At 45.6% G+C, this 26616-nt stretch overlaps 1 protein-coding gene across 6 annotated transcripts in view; it reads right to left on the reverse strand.

Annotated features, from left to right (window-relative positions):
- Positions 1 to 608: 608 nt before the first annotated feature.
- Rufy2 (RUN and FYVE domain containing 2) overlaps positions 609 to 26616 on the reverse strand; it is a 34224-nt gene continuing 8216 nt past the window's right edge. For 2 of the 6 annotated variants that reach the window (XM_021651457.2, XM_060369436.1), the window contains exons 3-18: positions 25678 to 25795; positions 23481 to 23582; positions 22435 to 22558; positions 21231 to 21292; positions 20744 to 20809; positions 20074 to 20143; positions 18361 to 18462; positions 18148 to 18264; positions 16478 to 16645; positions 13846 to 13943; positions 11241 to 11360; positions 8827 to 8956; positions 7647 to 7741; positions 5436 to 5484; positions 3361 to 3438; positions 609 to 3266 (exon numbers count right to left, since the gene is read on the reverse strand). In XM_021651457.2, coding sequence (XP_021507132.1) covers positions 3123 to 3266; positions 3361 to 3438; positions 5436 to 5484; positions 7647 to 7741; positions 8827 to 8956; positions 11241 to 11360; positions 13846 to 13943; positions 16478 to 16645; positions 18148 to 18264; positions 18361 to 18462; positions 20074 to 20143; positions 20744 to 20809; positions 21231 to 21292; positions 22435 to 22558; positions 23481 to 23582; positions 25678 to 25795 — 1643 coding nt within the window. In that variant the 3' untranslated portion in view covers positions 609 to 3122. Of the gene's footprint in view, positions 3267 to 3360; positions 3439 to 5435; positions 5485 to 7646; positions 7742 to 8826; positions 8957 to 11240; positions 11404 to 11581; positions 13138 to 13845; positions 13944 to 16477; positions 16646 to 18147; positions 18265 to 18360; positions 18463 to 20073; positions 20144 to 20743; positions 20810 to 21230; positions 21293 to 22434; positions 22559 to 23480; positions 23583 to 25677; positions 25796 to 26616 lie in introns of those variants that run through there. The other 4 variants (XM_060369435.1, XR_009586754.1, XM_021651458.2 and 1 more) reach the window with 4 other exon arrangements.

The following is a 26616-nucleotide window of genomic DNA, read 5'->3' on the forward strand; positions in this document are numbered from 1 at the left end:
ACTCTGTTATTGTTTTTGCTAGAAATGTTATTCATGTAATAAATGTCAACATGGGAGATAAAGGAATGTTGTCTGTCCTAGAACACTGTGTCGGTTATTGGCTGTAAGGCACTGGTAGAAGCATAGTGGCTACATGCCTTTAATCCCAGCACTTGGGCACCAAAGGCAGGTACTGTTAGATGCCAAATTGAGGTTTCTAAGAAGTGACTGCAAAGGAATGATCTCCCCTGTGCTAAGAAAAGGGAGTGCCACGGTATGGGAGTGAGTTTCCGTCCTCTGGTTTAGGACTGGAGATTTTTCTCTTAGTGCCTACACACTAGTGTTAGCTGGTCTGCACACCTGGCACAGAAGGCAGTAATTAGTTAAGGGTTACCTTCTTAAAACCTCAAAGCAGGTGGCTGGAAAGGTGGCTCGGTGGTTAAGAGCACTTGCTGCCCATTCAGAGGGACGGAGGATGATTCCCAGCACACCCACTTCAGGTGATCACAACCCCACGTAACGACAGCTCCTTTTTCTTGCCTCCTTGGCCACCTGTACACATGTGGCATATACTCACAAACAGATAAAAACAAATCTTTAAAGCAATAAAAGTAATTCTTCCTCAAATCTTTGTTTTATAAAATTCGTATTTATTTTTAAAATATTCACAGATTTAGAATTACAGTTGCAGTTCCTTGGCACCATGATTTTGTCTTTGTGGTAGTTACTGGCTAAGTAAGGGAATGACAGAAGTTTTGCAAAATAAAAGTTGCATTTTATAATGGGTAGGATATCCCAAATTTAGATTAGATTTTTTTTTTTTTTTGGTGGTATAGTGCTATGAATTAAGAACCCAGGGCCTTAACACAAAATAGGCAAACATGCTATAACCTCATCCCAGACATAGTGGGGATCAAGTTAATGCTGCCCCCAAAAGGCCCATGTTAATGACAGAAGTTTTTAATAAAGTATTAGAAAATTTTCATTTATGCTCACTTTCAGCAATCATAAAAATGTTAATAGTCTATCCCCATCAATACAAAACGGTTCAAGAATATAATTCTTGTTTTTCTAATTTTTATGCCAGGTTTACATTATATAGCATAGGCTGATCTAGAGTTCTAAGGATTGATTCAGTTTAGCCTTGAAACGTGCCCATCTCAAGGCCACTTCTCACCAAATGACATCTGGGGGTAAAGCTATCTGCTGGTAGAGTACCTGGCTATTGTGCACAAAGCCAGGGGTGGACCATCCCCAGGACTCAGGAAGCAGAGGCAAGCAAGTATCTGTAAGTTTGAGGACAGCCAGGGCTACACTGAGAAACTGGGTGGGGGGTGACACACACTAAGTAAGACCACACAGCTGTAATCTCAGCAGCTGGAAAGTGTTAAGAATCAGTTCAAGGTCCTCCCCTGCTTGGGAGGCCAACTTGATTTTTCCAACTTGATGTTTCCAAAAGGGACATCTAAGAATTTGTCAGCGCTAACATAACTTGACCTAAGAAGCTGGTAAATTTGGAGTTAGGGTAATTTATAAAACTTAATGAAAAAGATCCTGCACAAAAAGCCCCCAATTAAATCTCTAGTTTAAAAGGCTTATAAAGTTAAAAGTATAAGACTGGAAATAAATATATTCAAGATCCTGAAAGGTCATGATTAAAGTAACTTAAAAGATTAAAAGACTGAAGTAATCTTTTGTTTTCTGAGACAGTTTCTCTGTGTAGCCCTGGCTGTCCTGGAATCATTGTAGACCAGGCCGCCTTCAAAGTGCTGGGATTAAAGGCTTGTGTCACCAACCAGCTGTAACTTAGGTTTCTTATGTTTTCAAGCAGATGGGGGGGAGGGGAGGCACTGAAACCAGGGCATAAAAGTACTTGATTCGGTAGGGGAGGCATAAACACTGAGGTAATGCTTCCTAGAAGTTACCCCTGTGAGAACTGGAGGAGGGGAAACTAAGTCTGTCATAGCAAAGGCAGCTTAATGCTTATTTTAATGCTTTGAATAATATTTTGGGGTTTTATTTAGTTTTTGAGATAGGGCTTCTCTGTGTAGCTTTGGCTGTCCTGGACTTGTTTGGACACCAGACTGGCTTCTGACTCAGGCCTGCCTCAGTCTCCTGAGTGCCTGGGATTAAATGCGTGCACCACCACACCCAGCTAATGCTTAGAATCTTTAAAAGCCTGTGGTCTTTCTTTGTCCCCTCCTCCCCAGAAAAGATGTTTTCTCCTTTGGTAGCCAACCCTTCACAAAAATTAGCATCTGTGATGAGGATGGTGGTTATATGTAAGAGTGAAGAAAAAACTGGAGGCCAGATCACACTGGTCCTTTAATCCACTATATGAAAGGTGTAGGCAACTGAAAAGGAAAGTATCATATAAAATCATTGGTCCTTTCCATCGTAGAAAAGGGGAGAACAAGAAGCAAATAAATACAATTAAATTACAGTCTTACCAGACAATGAAGAGTGTACAGGCTGCTATGGAAGCACCCTATACTCCCAGCACTTCAGAGCTGAGACAGGAAGTCTGTGAGTTCATGGTCAAAAATGAACCATTTTGATTCAATCTTTCTTTCCCCACCCCCTCAAGACACCACAGGGTTTCTCTCTTTGGCCCTGGCTGTCCTGGAACTTGCTCTGTAGCCCAGGCTGGCCTTGAACTCGGAGACCCACCTACCTGCACCTCAGCGGCTGGGCTCAAAGGTGTCCAACACCACTACAGCCTTTAATCTTGTTTTACATAAGGATGTTAAATCGGCATATAAAAGTGAATGCATTTCCAGTCTTCTGAGAACTGTGAAGCTTTAAAGTGCATTAAGAGATTACTAGGCACCAACCATCAGGTGCCATCTTAGAAGTTCAGAAGCAAATAAGCTGTGGCCTTGTTCTCAAGAGGCCTCTACAAAGTAAGGCAAATGTGCATTAGCTCTGCTATCTGGTCTTTCGTTTAGGGTTACATGATTGTTCCAAGTAGTGATAAAACATGCTATCTTAGAGTCTGAGTAAGTATAGGAATGGAATACTAACTCCTAAATGTAGAGACCTGTGTTAGCTGGAGGAAAGGCACAGTGCCGACTGGACACTGCTGTACACATGGTGCTCACACTCACTGCAGGTGCTGCTTCTCAGGAGGGTGGAGTCCCATGTCATGGCACGTTGGAGGAGCATCTCTGAATGAGCATTGCGTGACAGGAATCACAGACTCGCACTGGCTTTGGTGAAGAAGGCAAAGGCAGCTCGTTGTCAGAGCAGGCCTTACAGAAAATCTCTCCACAGTTTCTACAGTGGTGCTATTAAATGAAAAAATTGGGGGGGAGGGGAGAAGTCTGAATTAGAAGCTGCTTTTGTTGCCAAAATGTTTGGACTCACTTTCACCCCTCTTACCTTTCTTTTGGAGAGTGAAAACTCCTTCTCACAAAGCTTACAGTGTGTTGCATCTTTGTCTTTCAGCCAGACGAGTCCCTAAGGGGAGAAGGTGAATGTTAGTGCACTTGCATTTCTCTAAACAGAACAGGCATGTTCTTGAGCACAGTTTCTGTGGTTCATTTTCACTATTTTTTTAGGGAGCCACTTCTGTTTCAAATGAAGGCGTAAAAAGGAGGCACAAGGCTCAGAGAACGGTCCCAGTGGAACTCAGAAAATGTCAAGACAGAAGGGCCCAGGTCAGATGTGGTCAGGGGGGCCTGACTTGAAGACAAAGTAATGAGCCACTCAGCTTCTTCAGGGAACATGTGATGGGGTGCTAAATTGCCATAGAAGAATGAAAATCCTGGTGCTGACGTAAAATAAGTCAGGGGACAGGCAGTTGTGCAGCTGGGAGGCAGTGGCACTTCTTGGACCTCTGGATTCAGGCTATGTAGAGAGACCCTACTCAAAAAAAAAAAGTCAGCCCAGGTGTGCTGTCATGTATCTTTAATCCCAGAACTCAAGAAGCAGTAGGATCTCGAGTTTGAGGCCAGCCAGGGTCATAGAGGTCCTGTCTAGAAAAAAGTTTACTGAGGGCACTTAAGGAAAACTCAAACATAGAGACGTTGGGTGAGTAGACAGGCCCCACCCACCACATTCTAGCAAGGTGGCTCAGTAGTACAGCATTTGCTAGCATGTGCCAGGCCCTTTGAGCTCCATTCCCTGTACTACAGAAGGGGGGAAGCAGTATGGTTGCATGTTGCTTCAAATACAGAGCTAGATGCCAGAGGAAATAGCCGTAAGTGGTGGTGGATTAAAGGCAAAAAAGCAAAACTTTTTTGCTCTTTGAAATCTTTTTAGAACGGGTGTTTGGGCAATGACTCAGCCATTAAGAGTACTGCTGTTCTTCAGTTCCCAGCACCCGCATGACGCAGAGTCCTCTGCAACTCCGGTTCCGAGGGCTCACCGCCTCTTCTGGTCTCTAGGAGACTGTTGGTTTTTTTGTTTTTTTTTTAACTGGTTCAGAATACTGGTATTACCGCAACAATATAACCTAGGCTCTACAACTTTTTGAATAATGTTTTATTTTTTAAAACCGGTTTCTCTGTGTAGCCTTAGCCATCCTGGAACTCACTCTAAAGAACATCCTGGCTTAATTCACAGAGGTCCATCTGTGTTAAAGGTATGTCGCATCTTATAACTATTTTTTTTTTTTTTTTTTAGATCAGGCTGGCCTCAAACTCCCAGAGATCTGCCTGCCTCTGCCTCCTGCCTCTCTGAGTGCTGGGATTAGAGGCATGTGCTGCCTCACCTGGTTCTTCTTCTTCTTCTTTTTTTTTTTTTAAGATTTATTTTATGTGTATGAGTGTTCTATCTGCATTTACATCTGCCAGAAGAGGGAATCAGTTCACATAATAGATGGCTGTGAGCCACCATGTGGTTGGCAGGAATTGAACTCATGGTCCTTTGGAAGAGCAGACAGTGATCTAACCACTGAGCCATCTCTCCAGCCCCTCACCCCGTTGTTTATGTAACATTTTGGTTAAAAAATTAAATGGATTTGGAGTAGAAGGCCATCGACTCACTGAGTCACTAAAGAGCTGACCCAATAATCCCATGTCACATAGGAGGATTCATTCAGGCACACCCAGAGTAACACACATTGTCAAAGCAACCTTGTCTGCATCAGAAGCCTATTCTAGAAGGGTAAATTGAGAGTCAGCCAGGATATGTTATCTATTAAAGTAGCACTACAATGTTACTTTTCATCAAGATCATTACATGCCCTGTAACAGGATTCAAAAGAATTCATACACTTCCCTCTTTTAAAACATGGCAGTGAGAATGGAGACGGTAATGGAACAGAAGAGCGTCTGCACCACCCACACTTCCGTCCAGCACTGCCACCTCTGTGCTTTGGGACTGGCATACACCCTGCACATACCCTTCTGGTGCCGAGACCAAACCAAGGCTTCCCAATACCCCGCCTCCAACACTCCAGCTTTATCCACTTTAAAAAGCTGTCAGTTGCACTGACACTCCTTTTTACTCACCTGTAATGCTTTGTTGGCTTCTTTTATGTCGTCTATTTTAAGTTTGGATCTAAAAACATTACAAACAGGTCCAAATTTTAGTATGCATAGAAATATACACCTAATATTTTGTTGGAAAGACACTGATTTTTTTCGTTGCATATAACTTTAAGATCCTAACAGTCTTTGGCTAAGGAGATATTTTGTATTTTCCTAATTTTTCTCTAAGTGTCCTAAAATAAAAATCAGTGAGAATTCCACAACTTGACTTTGTTTTTTGTTAAGATAGTCTCACAATCTACAACTAGATTTTTCAAAAGATTTGTGTATGTGTGTGAGAAGGGGTGTGTGTGTATTTGTAGAAGTGCATGTATCCTCTGTTAGATCTCCAGTGCCATATACCCAGGTGTGGTGGCCTACATCTGTAATTCTAGCACTTGGGAAGTTAACAAGATGAGAAGTTCAAGGTCATTCTCGGCTACATGAGTTCTAGGCCAGCCTGGGATACTTGAGACTTTGTCTCAAAACAAAAGAACCACACATACACAATTCATAAAACTGTATGAATGTTGTGAGTTGTTTTTTCCTTGTTTTTGAAACAGCTTTAATTCGGTAACACAGGCTTGCCTCAAATTTGTGGCAATCCTGTCTCAGCCCCCTTTTTTTGCTTTTTGAGGCAGAATCTCAAAACAGGCTGGCCTAAAATCGGGTTACAGGTAAGGCCTACTACACCACCTAAGTATGCCTTTTCCACGGATTCTCATCTGCATAGTTCTCCATAACCCGCTCAGCAGTGGGTCCTGATACTAAGTATCTGTCACATCATACTAAATGGTTACATGGTGTGTAATGTTTTTCCTGCTGTTGAACTTAAAACGTGTTTGAATTTTCTTGCCAGAGAAACTGTTAGTTACATTTGAAGTGGCTGGATTGGTGGCATACAATCCAGCCCATTTGGGAGACTTGAGTCACTTGAGTCTAGGAATTCAACACCAGCCTAAATAATATAGTAACATCCTTTCTCCGAATGAGGAGGGGTAAAACAAGAGAGCATGATCCTAAAATAAAAATGGAAATGGTTTCCTCAAGTATGTTACCCCTCCTTCCATTTCTGGTTTGTGTGTGAATGTTTTGCCTGCATGTATGTATATGCACCATGTGCATGCCTGATGCCCAAAGGTCAGAAAGAGGGCACTGGATTCTCTACAACTGGAGGTAGAGTGAGCAACCATGTGGGTACTGGGAAATTTACCTAGGTCCTCTGCAAGACTGAGAAGTACTCTTAACCATCTCTCCAGCCCTAATTTTTGTTTTCTAAAGACATGATTCTCCCTATAGCTGAGGATGACCTTGATTTCCTGATCTTCCTGCCTCAGCTCCCAACTGCTGATTGCAGCTACTTTTCTGGCTTACATTTTACTGCAAGAACACAATGGTAATGCCCAAAAGGCGTAAAAACTACCTCTACTTCTCAACAAAGCTGGCTGTGTCTCACAATAACTCTGGGCATTTTCAAAACTCAGCTTATGCAGTTTATGTTGTCCTGACAATATTGAGCTGGATTCTGAAGAAACCAAACAATACTTTTTGCTTTCACTTGCTGGAACCCTTCAGAGCCTAGGTCTGTTAACCACACAGAACTACTAAAATCTCTTTAAAGAATCTAGTCTTCCTTTTAGTGTTCCCATAGTCAAGACCTTCTGCATAACTGATCTTGTATACCTATGACTTCCATACATCCATGGGTGTGAGACTGGGGAGCTGTGGACTGGGGAGCTGTGGACTGGGGAGCCGGCCTGGAGCAAGAGTGAGGTCAAGGCATGTGCAGACCCTGAAAATCTCTTCTTGAGAACAGCAGAAATAGGACTGCTCCCTTCCTGCCCTGGACCTGCATGTCCTGTGAGGAGCATGTTGTGACTCCCACCTCTGCCAACCGTAAGGTGGTCCTGTCGCCTGGCGGCAAGGTTACAGTTTATACTCTTTATAAGGTCATGTCCAGCAAGCATCTGAAATTACTCTTCAAGTAAATAAGGCATCTTCAGCACCTTGACCCTGGCCAGGTGATAGACACTCATCCTGAAAACCCTTAGCCACTCCCCATAGGTTTGAACAGTCTTTGTTCCCCACGATCAAGCAAGCTGGCTCTCCAAGAATGTTTTTGTGCACTCCTTGCTGCCCACAGGCAGAAGTGAACACACATGGCACTTAGCTGAAGGAAGAGGAAGGAATTACTCGCAGAGTTTGCTGCCAAGTTCTTGCAAAGCCTGTTCTTGTTCGTGATATATTTTTTTCAACTGCTGATTCTCATCCTGGAGGTTAAGAAACTCCTTCAATAAAAAACAGAAAATATAACTTTAAAAAACCAAGAAACATCAAATTGCATATGTATCATGAATTAGAAAACTATAAATGTCTGAGCTTTGTTCTGACCCTGCTTTTCAAGTGCTGGCATTACAAGAGGATTCTGTCAAGCACTGAGTTTTCAGATACTTTCCCCCTCCCTCCATTTCTCTTTTTAGAAAGGATTTATGTGTGTGAATGTTTTGCCTGCATGTATGTATGTATACTGTGTGCATGCCTAAATCCCAGAGGTCAGAAGAGGGCATCAGAGCTCCTGAAATTGGAGTTAGAGATGGTTGTAAACCACACATGTGAGCTGGGGTTATAGCTCAATCTGGCCTGGAAGACATTATTAGACAGGCCAGCCCTAACTCCTGATCCTCTCCCACAGCACACTCAGGGGTCAGTGCTGGGATCACAGGTGTACACACAGTCAACCTCTCTCTCTCTGAGATCTGCTGTCTCTGCCTCCCAAGTGCTGGGATTAAAGGTGTTTGCCACCATTGCCTGGCCCCTTAATATTTTTATAAGAAACATTGTATTTGAACCCCTTTCCTAGCTGCTCTATGTCAACTATTACCCACACAAACTCCTCACTCATATTCCTAAAATGACTAGTGTATGCCCTTTGCTCATATACAGGAAAATTGTATAAACTATACTGTTTTAAAAGATAGGCATTTGTGCACAGGTGCCCGCGGGGTTTGGAAGACAACCCTGGTTGTTGTTGTGCTCAGGACTGCCTACCACCTCCTTTGAGACTTGGTCTCTCACTGGCCTAAAGCTTAAAAGCTGGTTTAGACTGGCTGGCCAGTGAATCCCAAGGCTGCCTTCCCGGAGCTGAGACTACAAGTTCTATAAGCACTTTACTGAAAGCCATCATCTCAGGCCCCAAACCATTTACAGAAGCTAACAGGTCATGCTTATCCAGCACTCCAGCAGCAGAACTGCCATGAGTTCAAGCCAGCTCTTCCTAGAGTTCAGACACAGTCCGGGCTGCAGTATGAAACCCTGCTGCCAGTAACAGTTGACATTTGTAAGGATAAAATTATAAAGTTTTACCACTATTTACTTTTTTAAGACTAATGATCTGTTGGGCCTCATGTCTAAGATGAGATAGGACATCTTTCTCCTTTTGAAGATCTTCTTGCAAAGTCTGCCTCCATTCCTTCTCAATCTTCAGGTCTGTTTCCAGCTGCATCCTTCAACGGCAAACAAAGAGGTTCAGTGTTCAGTTGGTCATTTTTGAGATAGTCTCATGTAGCCAGGCATAGCCTTCAATCCTTCTAATCCTTCCTTCTAAAGCCTTCCTAATTCTCCTGCCTCCACAAGTGTGCTCTACCGCCTGGTGGTGGTGTTGCATGCCTTTAATCTCAGCAGAGGCAGGCAGACCCAGATCTCTGCATTTGAGGCTAGCCTGCTCTATAGAGCGAGTTCCTAACAGCCAGAGCTACACAAAGAGAAACTCTGTTTCAAAAAACAGTAACATAAAGGCTTTTTTCCTTTTCTGTTAAAAAAAAAAAAAAAAAAAAAAAGGGTTGTGTGTATAGCGTGGCTGTCCTGGAACTCTGTAGACAGACCAGGCTGGCCTAAATAACTCAGTGACCCACTTTCCTCCTCCTCTGCTTCTGGGATTAAAGACATGGGCCACCAGTGCCCAGTTTAAAGGTTCGTTTGTTACAGGTGGTTGGGAGCCACCTGATATGGTGCTACGGACTGAACTGTTGGCCACTGAGGCATCTCTCCAGTCCCCTTTAATTATTTTTAGTTTTTGAGGCAGGTTTCGACTCTCCCAGTTTGGCCACAAACTTGCTACATAGCCAAAAATGACCTTCAATTTCTGATCCTTTTGTTCCTGCCTATACAATCAATGTAGGCTGTAGCAAGACCCTATTTCAAAAACAAACAAACAAAACCCTGACAATTTCATACAACCTGTCAAATATTTTACTTTAAAGATAAAATTAGGCCAGGCACCTTTAATCCTAATACCTGAAAGGCAGAGGCAGTCAGATCTCTAAGTTCAAGGCCAGCCAGAGCTATATTCTTTTGAGTCCCTGTCTCAGTGGGTGAAGCCTCTCTCTGCCAACCCTGCCAACCTAAATTTAAAGCCACAGTACCACACGTGAGAAGAAAACCAACCCCCACAAATTGGCCTCTGAGCTCCACATGCACACAGTGACACGTGTGCTAACACGACTAAATAAATAAAGCCACGCGTTGCCTGTACATATGTACAAGGAAAAGTCTGTTTTTAATTTGTTTTTTTATGTATGAGTGCTCTGTCCTTATGAACATCTGCATAACCAGAAAAGGGCAGCAGATCTCATTACAGATGGCTGAGCGCCAATATGCCGTTGCTGGGGAGAGCAGGAAAGTCTTATTTTGTCCTGTTTTGTGGTGCTGAGGACCGCACTTTGAGCATCGTGAAAACTAGCGGCGCATGCTCTACCAGCCCAGCACAGGTTAAAGCCTCACTAATGCCCCCCCAGGAACCATCAACTGCTTTTTTTGTTGTGTTGATGTTTGTTTGTTTGTTTTTCGAGACAAGTTTCTCTGTGTAGCCCTGGCTATCCTATACTACTTTGTAGACCAGGCTGGCCTCAAACTCACGAAAATCCATCTGCCTCTGCAGATCTGAGTGCTGAGATTAAAGGCGTGGGCCACACCGTACCCAGCTCACTACTTTCCTTATTAAAAAGAAAATGGGGGCTGGAGAGATGGCTCAGAGGTTAAGAGCTCTGCTTGCTCTTCCAGAGGTCCTGAGTTCAATTCCCAGCAACCACATGGTGGCTCACAACCATCTATAGTGAGATCTGGTGCCCTCCTCTGCTGCACAGGCACAAGTGCAGGCAGAATGATATATAAATAATAAATAAATTAAAAAACAGTCTTAGAAAGCAGTAGCTGAGGATGTAGCTCAGTGGCCAGAGTGTTTGTGCAGCATTAACAAACTCTGGATTTTGATCCCTAGATTACATAAGCCAGGCATGGTGGTACTTAACTGTAATCCCAGCATTCAGAGGTAGAAGCAGGAAGAACAGAGGTTCAAAGTAACCCTTATATACAGAATTATGTTGGCCAGCCTGGGGTACTTGAGACATTATCTGCCAAAGTAAATAGATAAAATCATCGGAGTAAAGTGGTGATTCTCACAATTACGTTTTCTGTGTGTCTATGTTTGTGGTTCTAGAGGTTGAACGCAGGGCCTCAACAACGCTAGGTGAGTGCTTTCCCACTGAACTATAAAACTAGTCCAACTGTTTCTCTTAAAATTACATTTATTTTAGCGTGAAGAGCTGGGATGTGTAGGAATATAGGTCAGAGGACAACCTGCAGGAGCTAGTTTCTCTCCTTCCACCAGGAGGGTCCTAGGGACTGAACCCAGGCATAGTGGTAACTGCCACTGCCCACTGAGCCATCAGAGGGGGCGATGCTGACAGGCCATGTTAGTTCAAGCATTTGATTCCAAGAGCAAACACTCACAGCTGCTGCTCCTTCTGAGAGATCTGTCTCTGCAGACTGTCGGATTTGCTCAGACACTCTTGGGCATATTTCTCATCCTCATCTTCAGCTTCCATTTGCGCCTTCTCTGCTTGCTGCAATCTGGTGTAATTCAAATCAACTTTGGGTAAAACTGAGGCTAGAACTAGGGTGTAAAAGGGTGAAGAAGACAAATAAAAGAAAAATGGGGAAATAGAAACATTTCTAAATGAAAACAAAGTTTGGGGGAGAACTCACAAACTCAAACGTGAAAGAGCCACACAATGTCTAGAAATTGTTTTGTGCTTTTTCTTTTTTCAATACAAGATATAGTATGCCCAGAAAACTATCTCCAAATTTGCTTTATTTTTTGTTCATAATTAATGCAAATCAATACAATTTTTACCACTGAAGGATAATAATTCAAATATGGCTAGGTATGATACTGCCTTTTTACAAAACCATGAGCAGCACACTTGGGTCTACAGTAAGTGCAGAACACACCTGTTTTATATGATGCTAAGATGTGTGTGCCAGGAATCAAGCGCACTACATGGCCGAGAGCAAAGAGCAGCAATCACTCTCGGTAATGGAGTCTTCCTGCCAGAGCTCTATGCAGCTGCTCGATTACACAAAGCTGATTATGTATGTGTATATGTAAATAAATATATATATATATATGATTCAAAAAGATTTAATGCTTGTTGGCATCATTCCCTAGAGATAGTTTTTTTTAAGATATTTTATCAGTGTTTTGCTTGCATGTACGTCTGTGTACCACATACATGCCTGGTCCAGCCCACGGAGGTCAGAAGGGGTGTCAGATCCTGTGGAACTGGAGTTACAGACAGTTGTGAGCCACACCACATGGGTGCTGGGAATTGAACCCAGGTCTTCTATAAGAACACAGGCTCTTAACTGCTGCATCATGTCTCTAGCCTCCTAAACAGAATTTTTATTCTTTACCTTGAATACTAAAGATTAGCTTAAAATGTTGTGGTCATTTTTTCTCTTTTTATTTGGTAAGTCACTGTTTCTCCCTAGGCTTAGCTCTACTCCTTGTCTCCCTTGGCCATCAAGATTTCTGAGGTTATCTTTAATATTTTATAAGAAAATATTTCCCAGGATTCAAGGGACATTAACTCTTCACAAGAAGTCACAAGTGAGATCTTGCATTGTCATATCTGCCTCAAAAACACCCTAAGTAAGGCAACACGCATTGCGAGTATAAAAGCCTCCAAGGAAAGGAGAGAAGGAAGTTACCTCTAGGTTTACACTGAAATTAAAGGATTAAGGCGGTAGGGGCAGCCTCAGCTTTCTTCTCTAAGGTTGCAGGAAGTGAAGTAGGTGAGGTAGGGCCTTGCAGCTGTGCTATCACAAAAGAGGGCTGAGGGTTAGAAAGCTGAGGTGCCGAAGCCCAGGGCACTGGCCAACCTGGCTTGAAAAGGCTTCAAAAGTCATTAAGGAGCCATTAGGCAGTATGCCTGTGTGTGTGTGTGTGTGTGTGTGTGTGTGTGTGTGTGTGTGTGATCTGTGCCAACACAGCCTGAAACCAAGGGTTTCTAGTTTCTATCAAAAGGCAGCTAAAAAATACAACTTTGAAGATCTTGCCCTCCACACCAATGAGCCTCAGATCTGCCTTGTGCACAGGCTGAGGGGCGCTCTGGGGAGCCCAGTGCACCTGCTGTGTCTTACAGCAGCCGCGAAGGGCGCCTACAAGCCTGTACAATGACATAACAATTCTTTTCCATTTAACATGGTAAAAGTACGGGTTCTCTCTTGGAGGGGGCTTCAGAAGGAGATGTCTTTGACCAGCTTGTACTGGTCCTGAGGGTCACTGCCAGCACTTTTCACCAATGACACTGCAATTGTCCTAGTTTGAGTTAACAAATCATTGTCACTTCATAATGGAATGGACAGAAATCAAAGACAATAAACAGTAATAAAGATGTCCAAAATGTAAAAGTGGGGATAAAGAAAACAACAAAAAGAAAGAAGAAAAAAGAAGAAAGAGGATGTCAATAAAAGAATATTTGTGTCAGTAAAGCATCAATAGTTATGTTTTTTTCTAAGTTCAAAGAAAGCAATGGTAAGACATGTTGACTCAACATGACAGGGCAATGGATACATTACATTTTCTAACAGTGAAATGAAATTTTCAGGATAAAGAAGTCCACTGACATAAAATCCTTGGGTTAGGCTGAGGGTCCTCTCAGAAAACAACTACACTGTCAACTCATGCTGCTCTCAGACAGGAGATGGCCAGGGGCAAAGCCTGGGAAGCCAGCACAGCATGGCAGCCCTCAGGGACAGTCCTGCCAGAGCCTGTCCATTTCTTTTTTCCAGGTCCTTGTGTTGTTTTATGTCACAGATTAAATGACAAGAAACTGCAGATATTGTGCTTTTAAAATATCTCCAAGAGGGCAACTTCAAATGAATCACCCTAAATAAATCAACTTGATTCCATGCAGCAACCAAAAGAGGAGAAAACCTAGCTCAGCTCTGACAGACAGGCCCTAGGCGAGGTCTTCCTAACAGCTTCCGGTGGCAGGTGGCAGAGGTGAAGAAAGGAAGGTGGAGAGGAGAGACTTGGATGTGAGGATCTTACCTCTGCTCCAGTTGCCTCATGGCTGTGGTGATTTTATTGGTCTTTTCTTCTAGTCGGGCAATTATTTCATTTTTTTCTTTCAAGCCATCTTCAGAGCCCTGTTTATAAAAACACGACAGTTATGGTGGTCTTGATCTGGAAATGCAAACATTAGGCGAAGTGTAGTGGTGTGTGCCTTGGAATCTAGCGCTCAGGAGGGAGAGGTAGGAGGGTTACAGGTTCAGGGCCGCCACAGTCACTACACAGGGACACTGAGGCTAGCCTGGCAGACGGTCCTCCTCTCAAAAATAGCTAAAATACAACAACCTCCAGAGAGGGCCTCAGAAAGAAACCCCTACCTGAGCAGTGGGGTCCAACTGACGCCCAAATGACGGAAGGAGAGTGTACTCCTGAAACTGCATGCCCCCAGGCACACACGTACAGTAATAATACCACAAAGGACTCTCATACTTCAGTGTTATTGAAATATAACAACAGGCTGAGCATTGTGGCTCACGCCTCTAATCCCAGCACTCTGGAGGCAAAGACAGGCTGATCACTGTGAGTTCAAAGCCAGCCTGGTTTACACAGTGAGTTCCAGAGACACACAGAGAAACCCAGTCTAGTGGGGGAAAAAAGATTTACATTTCAAACCATTTACAGTGACTGAGGTAGAGGCAGCAGAGAAGAGAGCCCTGTCTCAAAACAACTTTTAAGTTGAGAGGTGTGGGAAATCATTCCGTGGGTAAAGGTGCTTGCTGCCAATCTGGACAGCCAAAGTTAAATCCCCAGGACTCACAAAAGGAGAGAAGGGAGCCCACTCCGTGAGATGTCCTCTGACCTCTGTGTGTGAACTGTGGCACCCAAACACTAAATAAAAGATTACCGAGGGCCAGATATGGTGGCACAGACCTTTAATCCCAGCACTCCAGAGGCACAGGCAGGCAGACCTCTGTGAGGTCAAGGCCAGCATGGTCTACTAAATGAATCCCAGGCTACTGCCTCAAACACAGTTAGACATCAGAGGCTGGAGAGGGCTCAGTGTCTAGGAGCACTTGTCCTTCAGCAGAGGCCTCCACGCGGCGGCTCACAACCATCAACTCCAGTTCCAGGAGATTCCAGGCCCTCTTCGGACCACCAAGGGCACAGGCATGCACGTGGCACACATTCATACATGCAAGCAAAACACTCCTAAAAATCACTTCTTTTTTTTTTTTAATTTATAATAAATTGGGAGGAGAGAGAAGGGAAAAGAGATTTGGGGACTGGGGCTCTAACTCAAAGGTGGGCGAATGCTCTCTCTCACGACGAGGCCCAGGGTTGGATCAAAGAATTAGGGTCATTTTCTTGTGACTTTTTAGATGAAATGTACACGTTCGAAAAAAAACTGGGCCAGTGAGATGGCTCAGAAGGTAGAGACGCCTGCCACCAAGCCTGACCTGAGTTTATCTCCAAAATCTGCATGGTAGGAGGAGAGGACTAACTCCCACAAAGCATCCTCTGACCACCACATTTGCATCCCAGCATGCATCTATGTGCTTGTAATCTCAGCACTCAGGAGGAAGCCAGGGGTCATGGAACCTTTAGAAGTTAGGGCCTTGGGCTAGAGACTGAGTGGTTAAGAGCACTGTCTGCTCTTTCAGAGTGTCTAAGTTTGATTCCCAGCAACCACATGGCGGCTCACAACCATCCATACCAGGAGCTGATGCCCTCTTCTCCCATGCAGGTGTATATGCAGATAGAGCACTCATATACCTTCAATAAACAAGTCTTAAAAAAAAAAAAAAAAGCCAGGTGTGATGGTACACACCTTTAATCCCAGCACTCAGGAGGCAGAGGCAGGCAGATTGCTGTCAGTTCAAAGCCAGCCTGGTCTATAAAGCAAGTCCAGGACAGCCAAGACTACACAGAGAAAATCCCTGCCGAGAAAAACCAAAATAAATAAATAAATAAGCAAAAATTTAAAAAAAGAAAGAAGTTAGAGGCTCACTGAAAGAAGTGAGTCACTGTGGCTGGCTAGAGGCTTATAGCCTGTCTACCCTTGCTGTCCACTGTCTATTGATGTGTAAGCAAGCGGCTTCAGGAGCTAGGGCTGCAAGGCACTCCCACCACTGCCTTCCCCAGCATGGCTGACTGTCCCTCAAACTGCAGGCCAAAATAAGTCAATCCTTAAATTATCTTTATTTTGTTCCAACAATGACAAGGGCAAACCTCAAAAGAAAAATGCTCCAGGTGTAGTGATACAGGCTTTTAGTTCCAACTGGGAGGCAGAGGCAGGTGGATCTCTGGGAGTTTGAGGCCAGCCTGGTCCACATAGTGAGTTCTAGGACAGCCAGGGCTAGATAAAGAAACACTGAACTAGTTGTGGTGGGGTACACCTTTAATCCCAGCACTCAGGAGGCAGAGGCAGTCGGGTCTCTGTGAGTTTGAGGCCAGCCTGGTCTACAAAGAGAGTCCAAGACAGCCACGGGTCGTTACGCAGAGAAACCCTATCTTGAAAATTAAAAAAATAAAAATAAAAAAAAAAAAGAAAGAAAAGAAAAGAGAAAGAGAAACACTGTCTTAGAAAAGAAAGAAGTCAGGGTGGAGGTGGCTCAGTAGTACAGCATTTGTCCAGCATGCAGGAATCCTAAGAGTCAAGGTCATTCTGTACCTGTAGCTTTTGATACATCTCAATGTTGATTGCTTTGACTTCTTCCAGCTGTTGCCGAAGGCCTATGAGAGTGTCTTGTTTCTCATGAATATCTTTTTCCAACAACTTCATGGCAAGCTCAATCTCATGCTTCATGCCAACTTGTACTGACAGCTCATTCTCCACATCCTGCAATTTCACAGTGTCTTCAATTGAACAGGTTATTTCAGACGTGCAACCGTTAACAAGACTGGGAACACTGTCCCCACTCCTCTGCTCCTTTCAAGTCTGTCATTGAACAATCGACCTGCCTGGTGTGGTGGTTCACACGTGTGGTCCCAGCAGTGGAGAGAATGAGGCAGGAGGACTGCGTTGAGTTCAAGGCTAGCCTGGGCACGCTGGCGTACACCTATAACCTCAGCACTCCTCAGGAGGCAGAGGCAGAAGGATCTCTGAGTTTGAAGCCAGCCTGGTCTACATAGAGAGGTCCAGACCAGCCAGATCTTGTCTGTCCTAGTTTGCTTTCTGATGCTGTGCTAAAACACTGAACAGAAGTGAGAAGCGACTTGGGAGAGAAAGGGTTTTTCTAGTCCAGCATAAGCGAGTCCAGGAACTGGAGCGGAGGAATGCTGGCTTGCTCCCCACGGCTTGCTCAGATTGCTTTCTTATTTATATAGCCGGGACCATATGCCAGGAATGGTACTGCCACACTGGGCTGAACCCTCACACAACAATCATTAACAGACTTATTTACAGGCCCAGGCGATGGAGGGTTCCTCGGTTGAGGTCCTCTTCCCAGGGGGCTAGAGCTCAAGTTAACAAAGACCAACCAGTGCACATGTCAAAAAACCAAAAAGATCAGTTAAGATGTTGCCTAAGGTTAGAGACAAACACGAAGAGTGCACTGAAGGGCAGGCAGTACCCTCTCCTTCGCCTAGGCCGTGGCTGAGTGTCTGCATTATGACGCAGTAAATGACAAGTGTGCATTTTCGTGTATGCTCCACCATCTGAAAGCTAACATTTTAAATATGACATTGCGAACATTTACATAGTTCACGCCGTTCTCCTGTGGGTTGCATACATAATAAGTAAATCTTAAAAAAAAAAAAAAGGAAAAAAAAAAAAGAACAAAGAACGTTGGGTCTGCAACGCGGCTCCACGGCATCATACTTAGGCTTGGGACACAGCTTAGCATCACCTGCGGTGTGTCTGTGGGGGGCTGTTAACTGATGAACTGGTTAGCACAGTTCCCTGGGCATGTGGGCCTAAGCTGTGAAAGGCTAGCTGGGCTAGCTTCAGGCTCCGGCCTGATGCTCCTGCCCTGACTCCCCCACGCATGACGGTGACCAACCCTTTCCTCTCTGACATTAATTCCAGTCAGTGTTTTATCACAGCAACACAGGAGACTGAATAGTGAGTAGAGGGGGTGCTGTCAAGCCTGATGACCTGAGCTCAATCCCCGTGGTAGAAGAACCACATGACAGAATGAAGAACTCACCGTCAAGCTAAGCCTCTGACCTACATGCATGTGCCAGGACATGTGTGCAGGCATACAGAATAAATGCAAAGAAGAGAGTCAAAGTGTATTAAGAGTGTCAGGCTCTGCCCCACACCCAAGACAGCAGGGCTGAGACATCTGGAGATGCTGCCTGTAAACATCCCCGGGACGTTTCCCCCACCACGGTAAGTACCTGTCGGAGCTGTGCCTCATCCCGAAGCTGCCTTCTGGCATCATTATACATCTCGTCTAGCCCTTGCCGGGAATGCTTGTATGTTTGAAGCTCAGTTTCCACATCCACTTTGGTAACCTAGGAAGAACAGGTCACGCTGTCACACGGTCCTCTGTCATCACCCATACCTAGCCTAGGAGACTCAGCTTGGTCGGCTCTGCAGCCTCTACTCACCTCCAGGTGCTGCCGGGTTCTCATTAAGATCAACTCATTTTCACTGCGTAACTGGTGGTTTTCTTCTTGGAGCTTAATGATGTTATTCTTTGCTATTGCTAACTGCAGATTGCAAAAGAGGAAAAAGGCCACTGTGAGCATCGCTCTGCAGACTCGCTGTACAGGCTATGTGTGCGGCATAAGCTGACGGAAACAAAACCCTAAAACCAGCAAGAACAGTCTCACACTTGACAGAAGCTTCCATCATAAGAATGTGCTGTGGGCTGCAGAGATGGCTTGGCAGTCAACAGCGCTTCCTGCTCTGCAGAGGACCCGAGCCCAGCTCCCAGCCGTACACATAAAAAACTTCTTAAATGTATATTCATCTTGTTTTATTTTGGTGGATTTTTTTTTTTCATACAGGAGCTCTAGCCCTGGGTGGACCTGAATTCATATCTGTCTGCCTCTGTCTCCTGGTTGCTGATAACCAGGCAAGCCCACATTCTTTTGCTTTGTTTTGTTTTTTTTTTTGAGACAGTGTTTCTCATGTAACAGTCCTGACTGTCCTGGACTCTCTTCCTGGACCAGGTTGGCCTCGAAGCCACCTGCTTCTGCCGCCCAAGTGCTGGAATTAGACGTGTGCTGCACTACCCCCAGCAACTAGGCTGTTCCTTTCACTATTTCTTGTTTGCTGTGTGCGTGTATATGCAGTCATATGTGTGTGTAGCATCCACAGAGGTCAAAGAGGCTGTTGGGTTCTCTGAAACTGGAGTTGCACAGGGTGTGAACCACCCTGTGGGTGCTGGGAATCGAACCCCTGCTCTCTTGGCCCCGCAAGAGTGGCCAGTGCTCCTAACCTCTGCGCCATCTTCTTAGCCTTCACCCTACTTTCCTCCACAGTTGAAACACATGTTCCTTCATCTGCTAGGCTTGTGAGAAGTGAGCCTGTCAGACTCACAAAATGTGGAATATAACACGTAACAGTTGTGTGTAAAGCATCCATACTGTAAAGACTTGTCACATTGGTAGGCTGTACACGGGAGGGTAGAGGACTGGGGATGCAGCCCTGCTTGTGAGGGGAAATATCTGACCAGACAAAGGTGACCAGAGGGCTTTCCATGGCCTACATGCTGGTGGTCCCCACTGTAATGGGAATTGCACTTCATGGATTTAGGAATCTGGGCAACTTTTGTCTCTGGGGATGATTTCCAGTTACCATCACAAATGACAGTACCTCAGAGTCATGTAATCAGAAGTTTAAGGTCCATGTGGGTTCTCTAGAACCTACAGCCCCACCATGATGAAAGTGTGTGTGTCTTTGAGTGTGTGTGTGTTTGAGTGTGTATATGAGGTGGCGGATGCTGACAGCATTCACACTCAAAATAGAAAAGAACCAAACAGTAGAGCACTCAAAAGGCAATCATCCGCTGCTGGGGACAGTCACAGTCACTGCTGGGGACAGTCACAGTCACTGCTGGGGACAATCACAGTCATGCTGCTGGGGACAGTCAACGCTGCTGGGGACAGTCACAGTCATGCTGCTGGGGACAGTCATGTTGCTGGGGACAGTCACAGTCACTGCTGGGGACAGTCAACGCTGGAGACAGTCACTGCTGGGGACAGTCACAGTCACAGTCGCTGCTGGGGACAGTCACACTGCTGGGGACAGTCATAGTCACTGCTGGGGATAGTCACAGCCACACTGCTGAGACTGTCATGCTGCTGGAACAGTACCTCTTCAATCAGCTTAGTGTTCGACTTTTCCAACGAGTCGACTCTTGAATGGAGGCTGCTGACTGTGCTGCTGAAATTGGCAAAGAGAGACACACTCAGAGTCACACTAGCTCACAAGGCTGGGACAGCACACCGGCAGCCTCATACTGACGACACGTGCCAATGACCCAGAACCAATTTCCAGAAGAGAACAACTCCATTAAGACGGCTAATTTGATCTGAGCTGGGATAGCAACAAAGACCACAGCAATAGAATCAATATCTGTATCCAAATGGATGCCAGGACTGACGCAGTCCAGGGCCTCGGGCAAGTGAGGCCAAGGTTCTATTGTGGAGATGCATCAGCAGCCTTTGCAGCTTTTTGTTTTAGCTTTGGGTTTTTGTTTTATTTTCTGAGACAGGCTGGTCTCAAAGTGTAGAACCTTGAACATCTGACCCTCCTCCCTCTATTTCCCAAGTACGGGGATCTTACAGCTGTCACCCCACACCAGCTCTCCATGTGTCATTAATTTCTGTTCTGCCTCTAGCCAGCTCCAGCTCCTCTCAAAAATGCTTAGAAAGCAAAAACAAACAATCAAAGATGCTAAGTAGAAAGGAATAAGATTTAAGCTGAAAACAAGGTAGATCCTACAGTGAGATGCTTTACTATAGTGGCACTCATAATACTTACTTGAGTTGTCTATTTAGTTCTTCAACATAATTCTTCTGGTCTAAAATGGCAGCAATTTGAACATTCCTGTGGTGGGAGGAAAAGGTAGCTTAAAATACATGTAAATCATCTGGAAACTTGTAAAAATTACAGTGATAAAATATGGCTTAGCCATACAGCAGTGAGCGCCAGGAGCTCTGACTGACCGGCTTGCTACTGTACCTTTAAACATTGTCAGCTTACAGTGAGATGATAAGCCACCACTGTCACAAAATATAGTTATTAATGTGTCTGTCAGCAGATACGGACAGATATGACCTGACCAAGACTGGCACGGTGGACCAAACTCAACCTCCTCTAAGGGACTTTTCCTCATCCGCCCTGGAAAAGCTTTCAGAGGAAGGAAAACTTCGAGCCAGGGAGGGAGCAGAAACCACACTGTGAGCAGACAGCTCAGCTTCATTCCTTATGTGAAAACCACAATGCCAAAATAAGGAAGAAGACATACCTTTCTTTGTTTCCGACCTCTTCTTCATTCTTTAAATACATTGAGAAGTCAATCACTCCAACCTGAGGTCAAGAAACCGATTCAAAGAGAAGAAGTGCGGTCAGCAGGTCTGCTGAGATGGGCCGTCTTGAGAGACTGGGGTGAGGGAAGCACGTGTCTAGGTGTGTCTAGCAGTGCACCCCAGGGATGTTTATTTAGGTCCTGGTGGCTCTGGCCTCCTTATTCAGGTTTAAAACCTATACAGGCTACAGGCGGCCAGGAGAAGTGGCAGGGGGTCCTGGCTGGAGGAGGCCACTGCAGGACACACCTCTCCTGGGCCTTGCCTGCTACTCTGGGCTTTCTAGCCACCCTCTCTGCCATAATGCTCCAAAAACCTCCAAAACACGAGCCCAAATAAACCCTTTCCCTTTGTCAGTGACAAGTGCCTCCCACAGGGTCATGTATTTCAGCACTTGGTCCCACCTGCTGTCACTGTGTGGGGAGGTTATGGCTCCTCGAGGTGGTACAGCCTTGCTGGAAGGAACTCCATCAGAGGTAAGCTTTCAGGGTTTATAGCTAAATTTCCTGTCCTCTCCCTCTGCTTGACCAGCAGGCTTCCTGTTCCTGTGGGCATGCCGTGCCTTCCCCACTGCGGTAGCTGGAATAGGTTTGGCCCTCATAGTCTCAAGTGTTTGAATGCTTGGACCATAGGAGTGTCACTTTTAGGGGGTGTGGCCTCGTTGGAGGAAGTGTGTCACTGTGGGGGTGGGCTTTGAGGCTATATATGCTGGGCCCAGTCACACAGGCTCCTCCTTGCTGCCTGCGGATCAAGCTGTAGAACTCTCAGCTCCCCCTCCAGCACCATGTCTGCCTGTGTGCTGCCATGCCTCCCGCCATGCTGATAAACGACTAAACCTCTGAAGCTGTGAGCCAGCCCCAAGTAAACGTCTTCCTTTATAAGAGTTGCTGTGGTCATGGTGTCTCCTCACAGCAACGGAAACTCTAAGCCAGGACAAACTTGTTTTGGTAAGTTGCTTTTTGGGCATGGCATTTCCTCACAACAGAAAAGTAACTAATACTTCTGCTGTTTCTATCAGGTGTTTGTCTAGCACGCAAGCGCTTTCTCTAAGTGTTTCACAGCACTGTGTACAACCTGGAGCCTCCAGGACCCAGGAAGAACTGTGTGCGGTGGAAACAAACTCACTTGCATTACACGTTCACTCACCTGGGAGTCTAGATCCTCCCCCTTCACACACAGGTTGGCGTCGATCACGTTCAGGCCAACCAGCAGCCCGACAATCACGACCCCCTCCTCCTCCATCATCAGGGCGTGGTACTCATAGAACTCACTGGGGACATCAGAACAGGGACCGTCGTCAGACCGAGCTCACGCCTCACCTCCCTCATCTTCCACCGTGTAGACGTGGAAATGACCTACGTGCCTAAACTACGTTCTCAACACTTAACCTGCAAAAAGGCTCAGTGTCTACACAAAAAACTAAAAGGGCTGAAGGAGACAGGAGAGGAGGACATTTTGAGGGAAAAGGAAAAAGGGTGAGGCTGGGCATCAAATCCCCAGTACTAAGGAGGCCGAGACGGGAGAACTGCTATGAGTTCAAGGCCAGCCTGGGCAGAAAGTTAGACCATGAATTTTTTAATTTTTTTTTATTATTTTATACGTGTGAGTGTTTTGCCTATACATGTCTGTGTGTGCCACATGCGGCCTACGGAGGCCGTAAGAAGCCATCGGACCCCCTGTCTGGTGTGACAGACACTTATAAGCTGCCACTGTGGCTCCTGGGAACTAACCCAGGTTTTCTAGAAGCGCTGCCACTGCTGTTACCTGCTGAGCATGTCCCCAGCTGTGGGCCCACTCCCTTTGAAGACTGACTGAGCTGCTCTTCAGCACTTGACCTTCGGTTAAACAATGCTGCGATATAGCTGAAGCATTCATGTGGACGCCAGAGAGCTTACGAAGAAATATTCAGTTAAACCCCCAAGTCCCAATGCAAATTTGTATCCACAAAATTGTAATTCAGAGGAAGGGAGTCAACCCGGAACACAGTTCAGCTGCCCCCTGCTGGGCGATAAGAAGCTAATGGTGTGTGTCGCGGGCTAGCTTTTCACTTGTGTCGTGTCCCTGCCGTATCCTCTGTGTTCTCATTTTGCCCTACAGTTTATGTTATGTATTTCATAGCTCTCTCCCCTCTTCTTTACGGATGACACGATATAAACAAAATTAAAAAATGGACATGACTTAGTAATACTGACCTCAGGAGCTCCCTCTGGATAATTAAGCAACGCAGGTAATCGGCCATTTTTTTTTGCATGAGGGCTAATCGGAGCCACGCTCTAGCACGACCCAGGGGAGTCCTGGAAAGGAGGACCACTGGGTTAGAAAACGGCCTTCACGCTAAAACCACTGGCCACTCGCTCGGCATCTGCTGAAGTAAACGCTGACAAAGACAAAGGCACTTTATCAAGCTTTTGCTTTCATCTTCAGAAGCCAACGCATGCACATCTGTGCTCTTGCCACCAAGAAACCAAAGACTGGTGTTGAGCTGTCCTTCCTCTATTGCTTCTCCACTTTGTTTTTGGACACGGCCTCTCACTGAGCCTGAACTGTGCTGTGCAGTTGAGTGTTTCTAGGTTTGCTTGTCTGCCCCCTCACACAGTGCTTACTTGGGTTCTGAGGGTACAAACGCAGATTTTCACATCTGGTAGTTAGGCACTTTGTCCTCTGAGCCATCTCCCTGGTCCTTATGCTAGCCTGTAAACTTCATTTTAAGTGTGTGGGTGTTTTCCGTGCACCTGTGTGCATGCAGTGCCTGCACTGGCCAGAAGAGGGCACTGGATCCCCTGGGCATATAAACAGTTGTGAGCAGCCCTGGGAAATCAAACCCTTGTCCTCTCAAAGAGATGAGCCACCTTTCCAGCCCCAAGTTATTAAGTACCACTGTATGCTTTGGAAGAAAGAAATTTCTAGAATATGACTTCTGTAAGAGGTATGACTTCTGTAAGAGGGGTGAGCCTTCACTCCTACATCATGGCACATGCATGCATGCTAACACACACGCACACACATAAGTGCACACAGACATAAATGTTTGGGGAAAAAAGCAACTGCATCATCTCCCTTTTTTTTTTTTTTTTTTTTTTTTAAGTAGTGAGACAGGGTGTCTCTGTGTAGCGCTGGCTGTCTGAAACTCACTCTGTACACCAGGCTGGCATTTTGAACTCACAGAGCTCCACCTGCCTCTGCCTCTGCCTCCAGAGTGCTGGGACTCAAGGTGTGTGTCACACCTTTAACTCAACTATGTAATCTTATTTATAAGGAGTAAGTTGAGATGGCTCAGTGGTTAGTGTTTGCCAGCTGGGCGCAGTGGCACGCACCTCTGATCCCAGCACTTACGGAGTCAGAGCAGGGGGATCTCTGTGAGTTCGAGGCCAGCCTGGTCTATAAAGTGAGTCCAGGACAGCCAAGGCTACCCAGAGAATCCCTGTCTCGAAAACAAACAAACAAAAAGATGGTTGCTGAACAAGCCTGTGTCCTCAGTTCCAGCTCAGATCCCACAGTAAGGAGACTGACCCTGGATGACACCCTCTAACCTCCATGTGTACATGATAACCTCACTCCCACACACACACATCACACACACACACACATACACCACACACGAGTGCACTCATACACACACACACACACACACACACACACACACACAAACATAACAAAATGTAAAAGCTAAAAAAAATGGTGGAGCCAGGCAATGGTAGCACATGCTTTAATCCCAGCAGAGGCAGGCAGATCTCTGTGAGTTGGAGGGCAGCCTGGTCTACAAAGTGAATCCAGGATAGTCAGGGCTACACAGAGAAACCCTGTCTCAAAAACAAACACACACACAACAACAAAAACAATTTCTAACTTGAAAAAAACTTTCAACATTTATGATTTCTGAGCTAGAATGCACTGGCTCTCTGGCTTTTCTTTTTTCTAGACAGGGTTTTTCCAGATAGGGTGTACAGCTCTAGCTAAACTCTCCCTGTAGACCAGGCTGCCCTAGAACTCACAAAGATCTGCCTGCCTCTGTCTCTTGAGTACTGTTACTAAAGGTATGTGGCATCACTACCTGATTATTATTATTATTATTATTATTTTTTTTTTTTTGAGACAGAGATTTACAATGTGGTCCTGGCTGGCCTGGAAATCTCTATGTAAATCAGGCTAGCCCTGAACTTACAGAGATCCGCCTGCTTCAGCCTCCTTACTGGTCTTCTCTGTGGCTAATTCTTGATAAAGGGACTCAGGAAAAGCTCATGAAGGAAACAGTGTGAGCTCAGCTAGAACAGTGGACATGGCTGTCGCATGAGAAAGCAGAAGCAGCATCTGGGCTGCAGGGTGGTAAAGCCGCCTGTGGGTATGGAGAAGCCGGCAGACAGACTTCTGGGAATGGACGGCCATACTTACTTAAGACCAGGCAGGTCCCGGACACTGGCTCCGATTTCCTCTGCTTCTGGGTACAGCTTTTCCACCAGCTCCAGAGGGCCCCAGATAGTCTTGTTATAGCTCAGAAATGATTTTCTCACTGGAAAAAAAATAACGTGCAATTCCAACTTATGATGGTTACAGGTCTGAAGGGAGACGGGCCAGTGGCTGACAATGCCTACTCTTCAAGCTAGGTGACCTCAACAGGCTGAGCACGGCTGCACGTGTGCCTGTGATCCCGGCCCTGGAGGGTGGAGATGGGCAGCCCTGGGGTCCGCTAGCTAGCCTGCCCTAGTGAGACTAGAGTTTCTGGTTCAGTGAGAGAGCCTGTCTCAAGACTGCAGGGCAGAGGGTGACAGAAAGACACTCACTGTCCTGCTCTGGCCTCTGTGTGCACAGAGTGTGCAAGTAACACACACACACACACCTATAATCTCAGCATTATGAGAGGCTGAGGCAGGAGGATCAGAGTTTAAGGCCTGCCTAAGTGACATCCTGTCTCAATAGAAAGGAAAGGCGGCAGCTGGGTATGGTGGTGCACACCTGTAGTCCCAGCACTCTGGGAGGCAGACACAGCCAGATCTTTGTGAGGCCAGCCTGGTCTACAAAGCAAGCCCAGGACAGCCAAGGCTACATAGAGAAACCCTGTCAACAGTTCAAGATCATCCTCAGTTATACAGCAAGTGCTCATGTGAGAGACCCCATCTCAGGCTGCTGAAGACAAAGGTTTGGGTCTCAACAACTTTACAGGTGGCTCCAGGGAATAATATGTATCCTTCTGGTCTCCTTGGACACTGCATGCAGGCAGCAAACAAACATGCAGTCATTAAAATAAAATTAAAAAGACACACACACACATCTTTTTATTTGGTTGTTTGGTTGGTTTTTGAGACAGGGTTTCTCTGTGTAACAAGCCCTGGC

The sequence above is a fragment of the Meriones unguiculatus genome, chromosome 16 (assembly GCF_030254825.1).
Source record: "Meriones unguiculatus strain TT.TT164.6M chromosome 16, Bangor_MerUng_6.1, whole genome shotgun sequence".
NCBI classification, from domain to species: domain Eukaryota; kingdom Metazoa; phylum Chordata; class Mammalia; order Rodentia; family Muridae; genus Meriones; species Meriones unguiculatus.